A 13,879-nucleotide genomic window follows, 5' to 3' on the forward strand; every position below is an offset into this window, starting at 1 on the left:
CAGTGATGGAAACTGTTCCACTTTGCACCACTCCAGCATAGAATACATCACAGAGCTATTGACAGTTCAGCAGCACTGAAGCACAAGTAGACTGTGAGGCTTGAGAAGTAGTGTAAGGTTCAAGAGGGTGATAAGACTTGAGTGCCAGGCTGACAGTGGGTGGTAAACACTGGTCAGGTTAAGAAGCCATTAAAAAGTAATGACAATAATTTTTATAATGCAAAATTTTGCAAGTATAGTTACCATATAAAGTGCTCTAGTGTAGATTTAATTCCACAAAGTAGGAGTTCCTTTCAAATCAGCTTAATAAAAGTTTATTTTCACAATGCTACAGAGGTAAGTCCCCAAACTTTACAATCCTCATTTGTTTCTTTCAAAAAGTACTCTTTTTAAAAAAAAGGCTTTAGAATACCACACCATGTTTAAAATCCTGTAAGCTATTTTTGAAACCTAAATTAAATTCTGACAATGATAAAATGTTTGCCAGTCAATCAAAGTCCCAAACTAATTAACATTCAAAGTAAGAAAGGATCATCATTGGGATCTCACTATATTTTGATAGCTATAAAGGCTGACTGACTCCTGTCATTAATAGTGTTAGTATCATAAGCAAATAAATCACTTATATTCTAGCAAAAGAAATAAGCATATTTGTCTTGCACTTCTTACACACTGAGGTATAAAGCCATGTTTTACCAATTTTTTTTATTAATGTACCAAATAATTTCTTCCACAATGGCAACTGTGTTAAAAACCCCCACAGCATTAGCCAACCTGCTGGCATGTTCTATGGTCTTCTAATTAATATAGTGCACAGACATTTATAAACTACACTGCCACAGTAATTTACAGGTAACTAATAAATATTGAAATGTTGGAAATATAACAAAACTACATTCTAAATAGTTTACTTTCCCTTTTTCCTTATATTATTACTTTTATATTCATTCTTCCCACTCATTTTTTCACTAGACTCTATTAAAGTCAAGATTTAAATATGGCTAAGCATAAGACAAAACAGATGAGTGTCAACAATATAGCTGAATTTTATCAGTGTCTAAGCCACTTAAAGCTATTCTCCAAAAGACAAGTTATTCAACCCAAGGCAAACAGAGAAAGTTGTATTTGAATCTCAGGTTCTTTATATTTTTAACTGTCAGGTCCACAGGAACATCCAAGGCTCAAGTTTTGAATGTCTACATGTCATGAAGTTAATTGTGGCACTAGTGGAATGTCGATCACTGAAGATGAACCCCTAGACACATTCAGCAAGACATTCAACTTGCAGAAGGCAGGGAATTTGGAGTGGTACACAATCAGATAACAAGATTTCAAGCTCTAGTCAAAGATGATGTTATACCTGAATAACAATTTCTAAGGAAGTTGAATAACAATCTCTAAGGACTCTTGTCACTATATGAAGAACTGAGGTTAATGGCTCCACACTCTTAATTAAAAGGACAGTCATTTAATCAATTTTCTGCAGTAAATTATTAAACTAACTTCCTAGCATCTGGAGATTACAGTATGTTCCACCTTGAAGCTATCACAATCAAGACCATTACCTGACATGCATTCAACAAATATTCAATGACAAACTATAAGGTTTAAATGTTACAGAAAGTTAGGTCTTTAACACCTAAGTGTTAGGTGGACTCAATGTTGAACCTTTCTGAGTGTCAACATGACACTTAAAGGAAATGCTCATGGAACATTTCAGATTTCATATTTGGGATGCCCAACTGGAAGTATAATGCAAATATTCCAAACTTTGAAAAAATTATGAAATCTGAAATATTTCTTGTCCCAAGCATTTTTGGAAAAGGGATACTCAACCTGTACCTTTATAATTTTTCCCTAAATCACTTTTGGCTCTACCACTTCTATTCCTATATGGAAGCTGAAGTATGTTATGACTGCTGTTACATGACTATTTTTCTACATTCTGGTTCTATTTCTGCTAAGTTATTCTTACAGTTTTTAATAATTTAAGTTTTTTAAAAAACTGCCTTTTTAGAACTCTGAAACAGTATTTAAAAATTAAATTTAAAAAATTTTAAGTTTTGTTCATCATATACAATAAAATTCTGATATATGATGTTAAACAAATTATTAGTCAGGTAATTTCTGTTCACCTAATATCAATGCTGTAAAGAGGTTCAAGTGAACTTTCTTTAGTGAGATGAGTTTCAATGATCCTACAGATGGTAAATGAACCTATTATTTGTATATCTAAAGTGTGTGTACTCTTATGAAATTATCCATAAATCAAAAACAAAAATTTCAGCAGACAATTGTTAAATATAATGTTAACAGGTACACTGAGCAATAAATTGAAACTTTTAAATTTAACTCATATCTGCTTAGTTTTTTATTTAGTTAAGTATAAAGGCCCAGTTAATTAATCAACTCATTAGATTGGTCAAGGCATGACACTTGAACTACACAATAGGATTTAAAAAGCAGTTGGTTTTTTTTAGTAGTTCTCTGGTAATCACACGCACATACACACATACACAAAAATTTGTAGAGTACTCTGAATATAGGATTTCCCCCATAATCTTGCATCTGCTATATTTTGTAAACTATATAAACCGGACATGGCCAAATTAGAGATGTCTGATAAACTCTTATAAAGTATTTGGGAACTTCAACTGGATTCCCAAAGAATCAATTTTAAACTATAAAAAACAAACATTTATATAAAAGCACAACAGATTTAACAGACATCTTTGGAAAAAAAATCAAATTGTAACTCAATTTTCTACTTTTTCAAATATGACTAAGAAAAAAAGTTACAGGTAGTAATGTCTACCTGAAAAAAAAAACACCACCACACATTAACTGGGTGATTTTGTGGGGGGTGGGGAAAACTATACAGTATTATTGCACTCCATGAATGTGCAGAATTCCAAAATATGCCAGCACTGAAAAACTATCTTGCATTGAGGTTTTCCAAGAGGTACAACGAGCCTGCCAAGAAAGCATCTGGTCTGTACTAACAGCTTGCTGTCTTCAGTACAGGCCTTCATAATGTCAGTCACGCTGCTCTTGCAATGATCTCTTAATGCCTGAAAGATATACAGAAAAAAGAATATTTTATTTCAAAAATCACTCATAAAAACTCTTTAGAACGTCAATTCATTGATCAGAAAGAAACTGAGAACAACTCCACTAAGCAAAAATTAATTAATACCTCTCTGTGTTCACACATTAGCCTATAAATTTTTTATCTTGAGTATGTTCAAAGAATTTGCATACTCTCAGGAACTAATTACTTGAAGGTAAGGACAGGAAGTACACACACCTCTAGCATAATATATCAACTCTGGCCATTAGGAATTTAGAGTAAAGAAAATAAGGTTTTCAGACCCAATTATTAAGCCTTGAAGATAAAATTACTAACAACCTGACTTTATTTTGGCAGGTCCAAACTCTCTTCATACACTTCAACATTTTAATGAAGAATACATCCCTCTGTTTAATCTTAAATTGAAAACTCAAGTGATAATTGTCAGGCCTCTGAGCCCAAGCCAAGCCATCACATCCCCTGTGACTTGCACTTATACGCCCAGATGGCCTGAAGTAACTGAAGAATCACAGAAGTGAAAATGCCCTGCCCCGCCTTAACTGATGACATTACCTTGTGAAAGTCCTTTTCCTGGCTCATCCTGGCTCAAAAAGTCCCTCCACTGAGCACCTTGTGACTCCCACTCCGGCCCGCCAGAGAACAACCCTCCTTTGACTGTAATTTTCCTTTACCTACTCAAATCCAATAAAACGGCCCTACCCTTATCTCCCTTCACTGACTCTCTTTTCAGACTCAGCCCGCCTGCACCCAGGTGATTAAAAAGCTTTATTGCTCACACAAAGCCTGTTTGGTGGTCTCTTCACACAGAGGCGCATAACAATAATATACATAATATTTACCAACTTGCTGAGTCGTAAGAATAAACAGGAACCTATACATTAGCTATATTTTAAACAACTTACAAAAGAGTTTTCAGTGCTGATAGGTGGTGCTATGATCGATGGTGTGGGATTGAATCCATATGCACATTGAGCTTCATTTCATTGTCAAGAATTTGAACAAGTTGTTGCATGGATGGAAGATGACCAGATTCCAGCTTAGACCACACAGGTACATCTATAAAAATAAATGGCACCGCCCCCCAAAAAATTAAAGATAATTTTATAATATGCATTCATCCCACAAATATTTATCATCTATGTACACAACTGGGGATACAAAAGTAAGCAAAAAAGTACACTGCTTGCTCTTAGGGAATTTACATTCCAGTAGGGAAAATGTCAAAAGAACTACACAAATGGCTACAAAATTACAACTGTGTACTCAGAGCTAAAACTGAAAGGCACTACTGTACTAGGAGGGACATACACACAAGGCTGTCCCTGTCTAGTCAGATAAAGAGTATCATTTAAATGAGATCTAAAAGATAAAGAAAAATTACCATGACAGAGTGGGGATTCATGAGAGTAGAAAACCTTTGAGGGAGAGAACAGAAATGTGAAGACCAGAAAGGAGCTTGGCACATGAAATTAAGAGAAAATCAGCATAGCTGAGAGAAATATAGAAGAGGAGTGATATAAGGGAAGATGGGAAGGTGGAAAGGATTAGACTGGGGTCAATAAACTGTAAAGGGACAGAGAATAAACATTTTGGGCTAGGGAAGATACACAGTCTCTGACACAGCTATTCAACTCTTGTAGCCTAAAAATGCAGTTGTAGCAATGCATAAACAAATGGACATGGTTTATTAATAATAAATCTTTATTTACAAAACAAGCAGCAGAGGATAAGATCCATAAGACCTTTGTTTGCTAACCGCTAAACTAGATAATACAGAGCCTTTTGGCCACATTAAATGTTCTAGTCTTTATCTTGAGAAAAAAGTCAAGTCATTTAATGAATGGGGAACACTCAAGCAGCAAGATAAAATTTGCATTAAAAAAGTTATTGTTTAGGCTGGGCGCAGCTGCCTGTAATCCCAGCACTTTGGGAGGCCTAGGCGGATGGATCATGACATCAGGAGATCAAGACCATCCTGGCTGACAGAGTGAAACTCCGTCTCTACTAAAAATACAAAAAATTAGCCAGGCGTGGTGGTGGGCGCCTGTAGTCCCAGCTACTTGGGAGGCTGAGACAGGAGAATGGTGTGAACCCGGGAGGCAGAGCTTGCAGTGGAGATTGCACCACTGCACTCCAGCCTGGGCAACACAGCTAGACTCCGTCTCCCAAAAAAAAAAAAAAGGCATTGTTTAGAACAGATATTGGTCAATTTTTCTGTAAGAAGGCAGATGCTAAATATTTTACGCTTTGTGGACCAAGAGATAAAAATCAAGAACATTATATAGGTACTTATATAATATAAATTTCTATGAATTTTTCATTGATGCAACTCAAAACTTTAGTTATAAGCACAGAAGTTTGAATTTCATATAGTTTCCATGTGTCACAAAATATTACTTTTATTTTTTTAACCAAAAAGTGTAAAAAACGTTGTTAGCTCATAGGCCATATTTGCCAACCCCTGGTTTAGAGAATGTAGAAAAGGGTAATAAGTTAATTGTGGCCTGGACTAGGGTGGTGGCAGTTAAGATGAACAGAAGGTAGATTTTTGAAAAATTTAGGAGGTGGAATTGAGAAGACTTGGTAATCCATTAAATAGGGGGACTAGGGAAGATGATGATGTTATCATAGGTTTCTGGCATGGGCAACTGAGTAGACAAATGATGGTGTCATTAAATAAATGAGAAATGTCAGAGGAGGAGCAAAAGAGTTTACAGACATTATAGGAAGGAGAAGTAAGCAAGCGTTTATTTTAGACTAGGTTATGTTTAAGATTCCTGAGCACAGCATTTTAGGAGAGAGACTGACAGATATACATTTAGGGATCATCATACAGATGTTATTTTAAAGCCATGGGAGTACATAAAGTTCACAGAGACAATCTGATATAAGAAGAGGGCCGGCCGGGCGCAGTGGCTCAAGCCTGTAATCCCAGCACTTTGGGAGGCCGAGACGGGTGGATCACGAGGTCAGGAGATCGAGACCATCCTGGCGAACAGGGTGAAACCCCGTCTCTACTAAAAAATACAAAAAACTAGCCGGGCGAGATGGCGGGCGCCTGTAATCCCAGTTACTTGGGAGGCTGAGGCAGGAGAATGGCGTAAACCCGGGAGGCGGAGCTTGCAGTGAGCTGAGATCACGCCACTGCACTCCAGCCCGGGCGACAGAGCGAAACTCTGTCTCAAAAAAAAAAAAAAAAAAAAAAGAAGAGGGCCAACTCCTCAAGGAATTCAAAGACGTGAAGTTCCAGTAGAGGTAAAGAGATTAAGCTGAGGGAGCGAATTTTAAAAAAAATAAGTTAAAATTTTCTAAATTCTTCTATCTCCTGAATTTTCAAATAAACTTATTTTTATACAAACACTAAAGAAGTTTCTCTTATTATAAAAGATGAAAGCTTGATACTTGATTATAAATCATTTAAAATCTATCACAAAATGCAAACTATTCAGAACCTACCATTTAAAGTTATCTCAAATGCACCTGTTGACATACACTGGTTCTCAATCATGTTGCTCAAGAAGAAAACCATCATACATGCATAGACCTAAAAGAAAATATAATTAAGCACAACAGGCAAAGTCATTTTTGGCAAATGCTCTTTTCAATCTACTTTAAAAGTTCCCATAAAAACTATTACTGCTATTCCGTATGTTCGGATAACATACATAAAGCAAAAGTAAACCAATATTAATTTGCAGCTCTACACATGCTGAAGCATTTATAGATGATATTCATAATGTACACAGAATTTCTAAGAGATTTCATAATAGCCTTAATAAGCTAAACAAAAATATACAAGCATAAGAGTTCACTTTACCATTTTTATAATGTATGAATTCATAAGAGACTTGTGATGCAAAATTAGTAACTCCATATAATATTCAATACAACCTGTATATGTTTCAAACAAATCATTTTAAGTCAAACTAATAAAGTACGCTAGAAAGCACAGGCATATCAAAGCACATTCATTCACCTTTCAAAGGCAAATCTATACTCTCCTAAAAGTGGCGAGGTGTTTCTTGTTGGCCAGCAAAGTTTTACTTTAACAAAATCACCGGACTAAAAGTAGGATGCAGTGAGAATGCCAATTCACAGCAAGCTGTTTCAGAAAAATAAATCAAATGTTCACAGCAGATGAGAAAGAGCTTTCCCTACTACCCCACAGGAGCTAGGTGGGGTTTGTTTTTACAGGAATTACTCTACCATTTGGGAATGTTAAGTATATTTTCATGGGAACAATACAAAAGGAAATGTCATAAAACCTACCAGGTAGAGATATATTTCCATTAGAGATACCACTTGAAGATATTTATATTAAGAAGTCCTGCCTGTTACTAGAAAGAAATGGTTACCAAAGAAAAAGAAGTGCAGCTACGCAGGAGTCCGCTAAAGGTATTCAGCCTAGAATTAAAGGACAAGACCAGATAGAAGACTCCAAAAAAGAAGACTTCATAAAAGGAAGCCTAGAAAAATCTAATCCATGAGAAAAATAAAAATTAAACCCATTTCAGACAGGATGGTAAGCCCTCCAGAAAAAATTATTTTAAGTAAAATAAATTAAAATAAGAGTAATCTAGAAAGAATGTATGCGGCAATAAGACCCTACAAAGGAAAAGAGAAACAGCACAAAATTCTTAAGTATATTTATATTGTTTCTTTCAGGCAATTATTCAAACAGATCCATAAACAGAAGAGGCAAAGGACAAAGAATTTAAAAAGAGACAGATGAGTTTTGATAAGAACAAGTTAATGGGAATCCCCTTTTTAATGTGAATCAACCCACTAATATGACATTAATTGGTTTAAAAGGTCTACATTATGTATATATGTTTTGTCGGATATGATTTGACCTAAGTAATACAATCAAAATCAGATAACAAATTATTTTGTGCCCAGGTTATACTAAACTAACACCTCCCTGTCCCCCAAAATTAAAAAGGATAAGACCTAATCATTCTTAATATATCAATATGGAAATGAAGGTCAAGGGAGGTTAAGTGACTTCCCCAGAGATAAAACGGGTATAAATTAATATAATACATGTTAACAGTTGAATCAATAACAAGTATTCAAAATAAGAAAATTTATTAGAATATTTCATTGACAATGTAAAAACCTACAGTTACCAAAGCTATTAAGTTACATACCTTATTTTCTTGGCCCCACTGCCAGATGCTAGGAGCTTGCATGCCAAAGAAAGCAAAAGGATCCTTGCCAACAATTATTAAGCCTATTAATACTAGTTTGAAGACTGATAGGAAAGATGCTATGTGTCTATCAAAAGAAAAGAAAGAAAATAATCAGAAGCCACAATTTCAAACCTACTTTAAAATTTAGTAATTCAAGTGTATGTAAAGATTTTCTAGACACCAAATCTAAAAGTTACTTATAGAAAAAGCAGGCTGGGCACAGTGGCTCAAGCCTGTAATCCCAGCACTTTGGGAGGCCGAGGCGGGCGGATCACGAGGTCAGGAGATCGAGACCATCCTGGTTAACACGGTGAAACCCCGTCTCTACTAAAAATATTTAAAAAATTGCTGAGCGTAGTGGCGGGCGCTTGTAGTCCCAGCTACTCAGGAGGCTGAGGCAGGAGAATGGCGTCAACCCGGGAGGCGGAGGTTGTAGTGAGCAGAGATCGTGCCACTGCACTCCAGCCTGGGTGATAGAGCAAGACTCCGTCTCAAAAAAAAAAAAAAAAAAAAAGAGAAAGCAATTAAAGTTTATTGTGCAATTTTAAAACAAAAAAGTTTAATATATTTAAAATAAACTGAAAAATTAACCCACAAATTTATATAGAATTGGTCTTTAAAAATACTATTATTTTATGAAACACAGAATACCAGTTTCTGTAAAAATTTAGGATTGTTATTCTATTTCTACAATTAAAAATACATAGGAAAATACATCTTTAGAAGGGTTGCCATCTCTGAAATGACCCTATTTCTTCTTAAAGAAAAAGCCTTCTATATTGGGTCAAATAAACTTGTTATATATAAAACAGCATTCTCTGTATATTATTACAACCAACTAAGTAATTACAATAACTAAGGACAGCTAATTAAACCAATTCACAAACATTTATAAAATCAAATAAATTACTTTCCTTTTAAGTTATTAAAATTTCTTACCTATATATTGGTTGAGGGAGGTAATTCTCTCCTTCAATGCGGATGTCTGGGTACCGCTGGCTGATAACCCGCATGTACTCCTCAAACACCCGCCTATAACCTCAGGAGACACTGCAGAAAAAATAAGTGTTTCTATTAAGTCATTTAGCATATACCTAGATTTATTTTGTAGTTAGATAAAGCCTAAAAATTATCAAGATGACAAATTTTTCTCAAAATCAGTCACAAATTCATAATAATTGAACCAGGATGACAAATACATGGAGTTTTTTTTATAATACATTTCACATATTTCAGTTACCACCCCCTCAAATCCTTCCATTAAGACATTAAACTATATATGCCAGTAATGTGGCCTGATTTTTTTTAAGTTAAAAAGAAAAAAAGAACATTAAACTTTATAGATTTGGGTTACTGTTGGACAACAGCAAATACCTATTCACATTCAGCATACTTTGAGCTCTCACACAGATTTGGCCATTTTGGGGGAGTATCAATTACTTGCATAAACAGTGAAATGAAAACAACTCTTCTTATTCATCTGAGCTAGAGACTTTCAAATTTGGGACACAAGACTTTAAAAAAAAAAAAAAATATCAAGGCATGAGAGAATAAAACTCTGGTTCTTCTTCCCATTCTGCCCCTAACCAGGCAAACTTGTTTGCCCAAGCACAACAAAAGGAACTTAGACCTAGATCCCTTCTAACTCTAAAATTGGATTCTACTTTGCAAAGGAAAATGAAGATTGGGAACATAATTTTCAGTAATATGGACAGAAAATCCTTATCATTACTCTAGAGAAGAAAGTCTCTAAAGTCTCTTAAGCAACTCACTTTCAGATATATGTTGCACCAGCAAAAAAAAAAAAAAAAAGGAAATATGCCACCAGAGTGCATATGAGAGAAAAAAGAAGATGGTACCATTATATCAACAGAAGAGCTTACAAATTCAGGTAATATTGTTAAACACTAAAGTTCACTAAATTCTAAGTTAAGGAACAGATAAGTATAAGGTACCACTTGGTACAGAGGAAGTAGGGTCAGTAATTAAGTTACAGTAAAACCTGAGGTGCCAGCTTTGTCAATCAAGGAAAAAAAACGATAACCACTACTACCAACCCAAAGGAACAGCATGGAGTTTCTATCTGACAGGGTAAAATGGTAAAAAATATTAGTAGATCTCAATTTAAGAAAACCTGTTTTTTTTTGGGGGGGTGGGGGAGCGGTAAGTGAGAAATTCACCAGTCTTTATAGTGAATATTTCCTTTACATTTAGAATGAATGTCCCTTACAAGTCTAAATATTTTGCAAAGAGACGCAAGTCTCTATACTAAAGTGAACTTATAAATCTCCAAATACTATCCTTAACATCCACCTAATGTTTTATTATTACCATTGTTGTACTTTTTATTCTGTCTCACTACATGCTGGGCTTTTCTGAGTTCAAATTACTAATTTAATATAATTTCAAATTTACAGGAAAGGTGCAAGAATAGTATAAAGATCTTACATAAACACTTCATCTAGATTCATCACATATTAATATTCTGCCACAATTGCTTTCTCTGCAAAAATTTTTATAAATCCTTTCTTTACACCAAAAAAGCAAAAGCAAACATAAAAAAAGTTTAATATTGCTTTTTACAAAAACAATCTAGATAACCTAGAAGCCTAACTACCTTAAAATCAAGAAATGCCACCAGATATCAATGCCCAAGTTTGCACTGGTGTTTACAATGGAATTGATTATCTAAAATAACTATCTTTCTAACCTTTAATGCAGTAATTTGAGAACTAGAGACTTGGTTAGTCAAAACTTGTATTTTATAGATGAAGGGGGGAAAATGAAACCCAGAGAGATAAAGTGACTTTTCCAAAGTTATGCATCCAATGTATTATTTCACTCACTCAAATATTTACTGAATGCTTACTACATGGTAAGCACTGTAGTAGGCAGTGAGTATTTAGTGGTGAGTAACACAGATACGGTCCTGTCCTCACTTAGTGCCAGGGCTGGGACCAGAACATAGTCTTTGTGATTTGGGTTTCTAGGCCCTTTCCACGAGACCCCAAATTTAACAATTTGATGATTCAAGAGCTATCCTTCATATGTCCAGGAAGTAAGTTCCCTTTGTCCACAATGCCACCATCGGGTACCCATAAAATTGGCCTCCTGGGTTTTTCCATGATGAAGATACAGAGATTCTTCTGAGAGGACCAAGCTTATGAGCCCTAAGAAGTACCTTAAGGGAAACCCTAAGAGACTCAACTAGAGATGTGCATATGCGCAGGCTGAACTAACAGTCAGATTCCCCCTAGTTACCCACTTTTCTGGCTAATGTGTTTAGAAGCATAAATCTACTTGGTTCATCAGGCCCTAAATCTTCAGTTAAGTCTTAGACCTTTGTGTGAAACTCCAAATAGAATTTAGCTAATAATCTCAGATTCCAAAAAGGACTTTAAAACGGAACTTTTCTTTCTTCTGAAAAATAAAGCAGTTTATGAGACGGCCACAACATATTTTTAGACAAGTTTACTTATGCTTATTCCTCCTTATATTTGCTTCCAGACTTGTGAAGAAAAACCAAGGAACTTTTTTTCCTATATAATTGCTTTCCCTAAAATAATTTTTCTCTTGTGAAGCAGCAATCACTACTACTAACAGATGTTTTCCAAAATGTAACATACCAAGGTGGACAAATGTTAAAGGTATACATGGTAAAGAGCTAGTAACCATCACCTCTACCACCTCACCCAGTTCTTTCAAATGATTCCACTCTTTCTAGGTCAATGAGTTAAAACTGCCTCTCCCAGTACACCTCCAAAGAAATATATGAACATAAAAATGTTGCATCAGCTGCCTATCCTTCTGCCCCTGGGCTAAATGTCCTTAGTAATCAAACCTAACTCCTGAAAAGAAATCTTTTTTTTTTTTTTTTGAGATGGAGTCTTGCTCTGTTGTCCAGGCTAGCGTGCAGTGGCGCGATCTCGGCTCACTGCAAACTCTGCCTCCCGCGTTCAAGCAATTCAACTGTCTCAGTCTCCTGAATAGTTGGGATTACAGGCGCCTGCCACCATGCCCAGCTAAATTTTTTTTGTATTTTTAGTAGAGATGGGGTTTCACCATGTTGGCCAGGCTGGTCTTGAATTCCTGACCTCATGATCCACCCGCCTCGGCCTCCCAAAGTGCTGGGATTATAGGCGTGGGCCACCACATCCGGCGGAAATGAAATCTTAAGTCTATCACTTTGCAAATCCCTTTCTAGTAATACAGAGATATCTTACTATATGGAATCAACTATTGCAATTGCTTGATTTAAAATATTTTGGAAACTACTTTTCTAAAAGAAGATCTTGCTTATATATTAGATGATCTATGCATAACAGAAAGGAAATTTTGAAAATACAGCAAAATCTCTTGTCCATGCTATTTTAAATTGATTTTGTGCTTTTTAAAGTCTATCATAGGCTGGGCATGGTAGCTCACATTTGTAATCCCAGCACTTTGGGAGGCTGAGGCAGGAGGATCACTTGATCCTAGGAGTTCAAGACCAGCCTAGGCAATACAGTGAGACTCCGTCTCTACAAAAAAAAAAAAAAAAAAAAAAGAAAAGAAAAATTAGCCAGGTATGGTACCACATACCTGAAGTACCAGCTACTAGGGAGGCTGAGGTGGGAGGATCGTTTGAGTCTAAGAGGTGAAGGCTACAGTGAGCTGAGATCACACTACTGCACTCCAGACTGGATGACAGAGCAGTATGTGTTCAGTGTCCTAATTCATAGTGCCAACCATCCCACTTTTACCTTCTCTATTACATTTGCTGCTAATTGGAGTCAAATGCCTACTTATATCAAACCTGGGCCAATCATAAACCCCAGTCTCTCGCATCCTCATTAAAAGACAACATGAACAAGATCGCAGATATTTACTGTTACAAAATAAGTATTTGTTTGTGGTTTTCTATTTTCACAATATCTCCAATTCACCCTCCCATTTGATTCACAATAGTTACCCACGCATAGCGTTGAGTTCCATTTATACAACGAGGCCCCATTCCTTGCCATAGCTGATGTTCCAGAAATACAAACCTGTAACAACAAGATCCAAACAGAGTTTCTTCTCTAGAAACGAAGAATTGGGATTTTAAAAAGTGACTATCAGCCAGTGCAGTGCTGTAATCCTAGCACTTTGGGAGGCTGAGGCAAGTGGATCACCTGAGATCAGGAGTTTGAGACCAGCCTGGCCAACATGGTAAAATCCTGTCTCTACTAAAAATACAAAAATTAGTAGGGCATGGTGGCACGTGCCTGTAGTCCCAGTTACTTGGGCGGCTGAGGCATGAGAATCACTTCAACCCAGGAGGCGGAGGTTGCAGTGAGCCGATACTGCACCACTGCACTCCAGCCTGGGAGACAGTAAGACTGTCTCAAAAACAAACAAACAAACAAACAAACAGCTGCAAACACTCTGAATGCAGATAAAAAGCGTGCTCAGTTATTTATTTTTTTTTAAGTTACAAAAACAACACTACACAAGTAAGTAGTAGCTTATCAGGTTAAGGAACTACATTACATGAGACCAGGTGATTTCTCTTACAGCTGCCGCACTCTTAGAGCATTACACTGTTTACCACTGTAGAAATACACACAAAATGAGC

The 13,879-nt window shown here is 36.0% G+C and overlaps 1 protein-coding gene across 4 annotated transcripts in view; it reads right to left on the bottom strand.

Moving 5' to 3' along the window:
* Positions 1–287: 287 nt before the first annotated feature.
* Positions 288–13,879, bottom strand: part of SELENOT (selenoprotein T) — a 33,559-nt gene continuing 19,967 nt past the window's right edge. Inside the window, exons 2-6 of one of the 4 annotated variants that reach the window (XM_025374812.1) lie at positions 9,223–9,333; positions 8,242–8,368; positions 6,548–6,635; positions 3,994–4,147; positions 288–3,071 (exon numbers count right to left, since the gene is read on the bottom strand). In XM_025374812.1, coding sequence (XP_025230597.1) covers positions 4,023–4,147; positions 6,548–6,635; positions 8,242–8,368; positions 9,223–9,333 — 451 coding nt within the window. In that variant the 3' untranslated portion in view covers positions 288–3,071; positions 3,994–4,022. Of the gene's footprint in view, positions 3,072–3,986; positions 4,148–6,547; positions 6,636–8,241; positions 8,369–9,222; positions 9,334–13,879 lie in introns of all 4 variants that reach the window. The other 3 variants (XM_025374815.1, XM_025374816.1, XM_025374814.1) reach the window with 3 other exon arrangements.

The sequence above is a fragment of the Theropithecus gelada genome, chromosome 2 (genome assembly GCF_003255815.1).
Source record: "Theropithecus gelada isolate Dixy chromosome 2, Tgel_1.0, whole genome shotgun sequence".
NCBI lineage: Eukaryota > Metazoa > Chordata > Mammalia > Primates > Cercopithecidae > Theropithecus > Theropithecus gelada.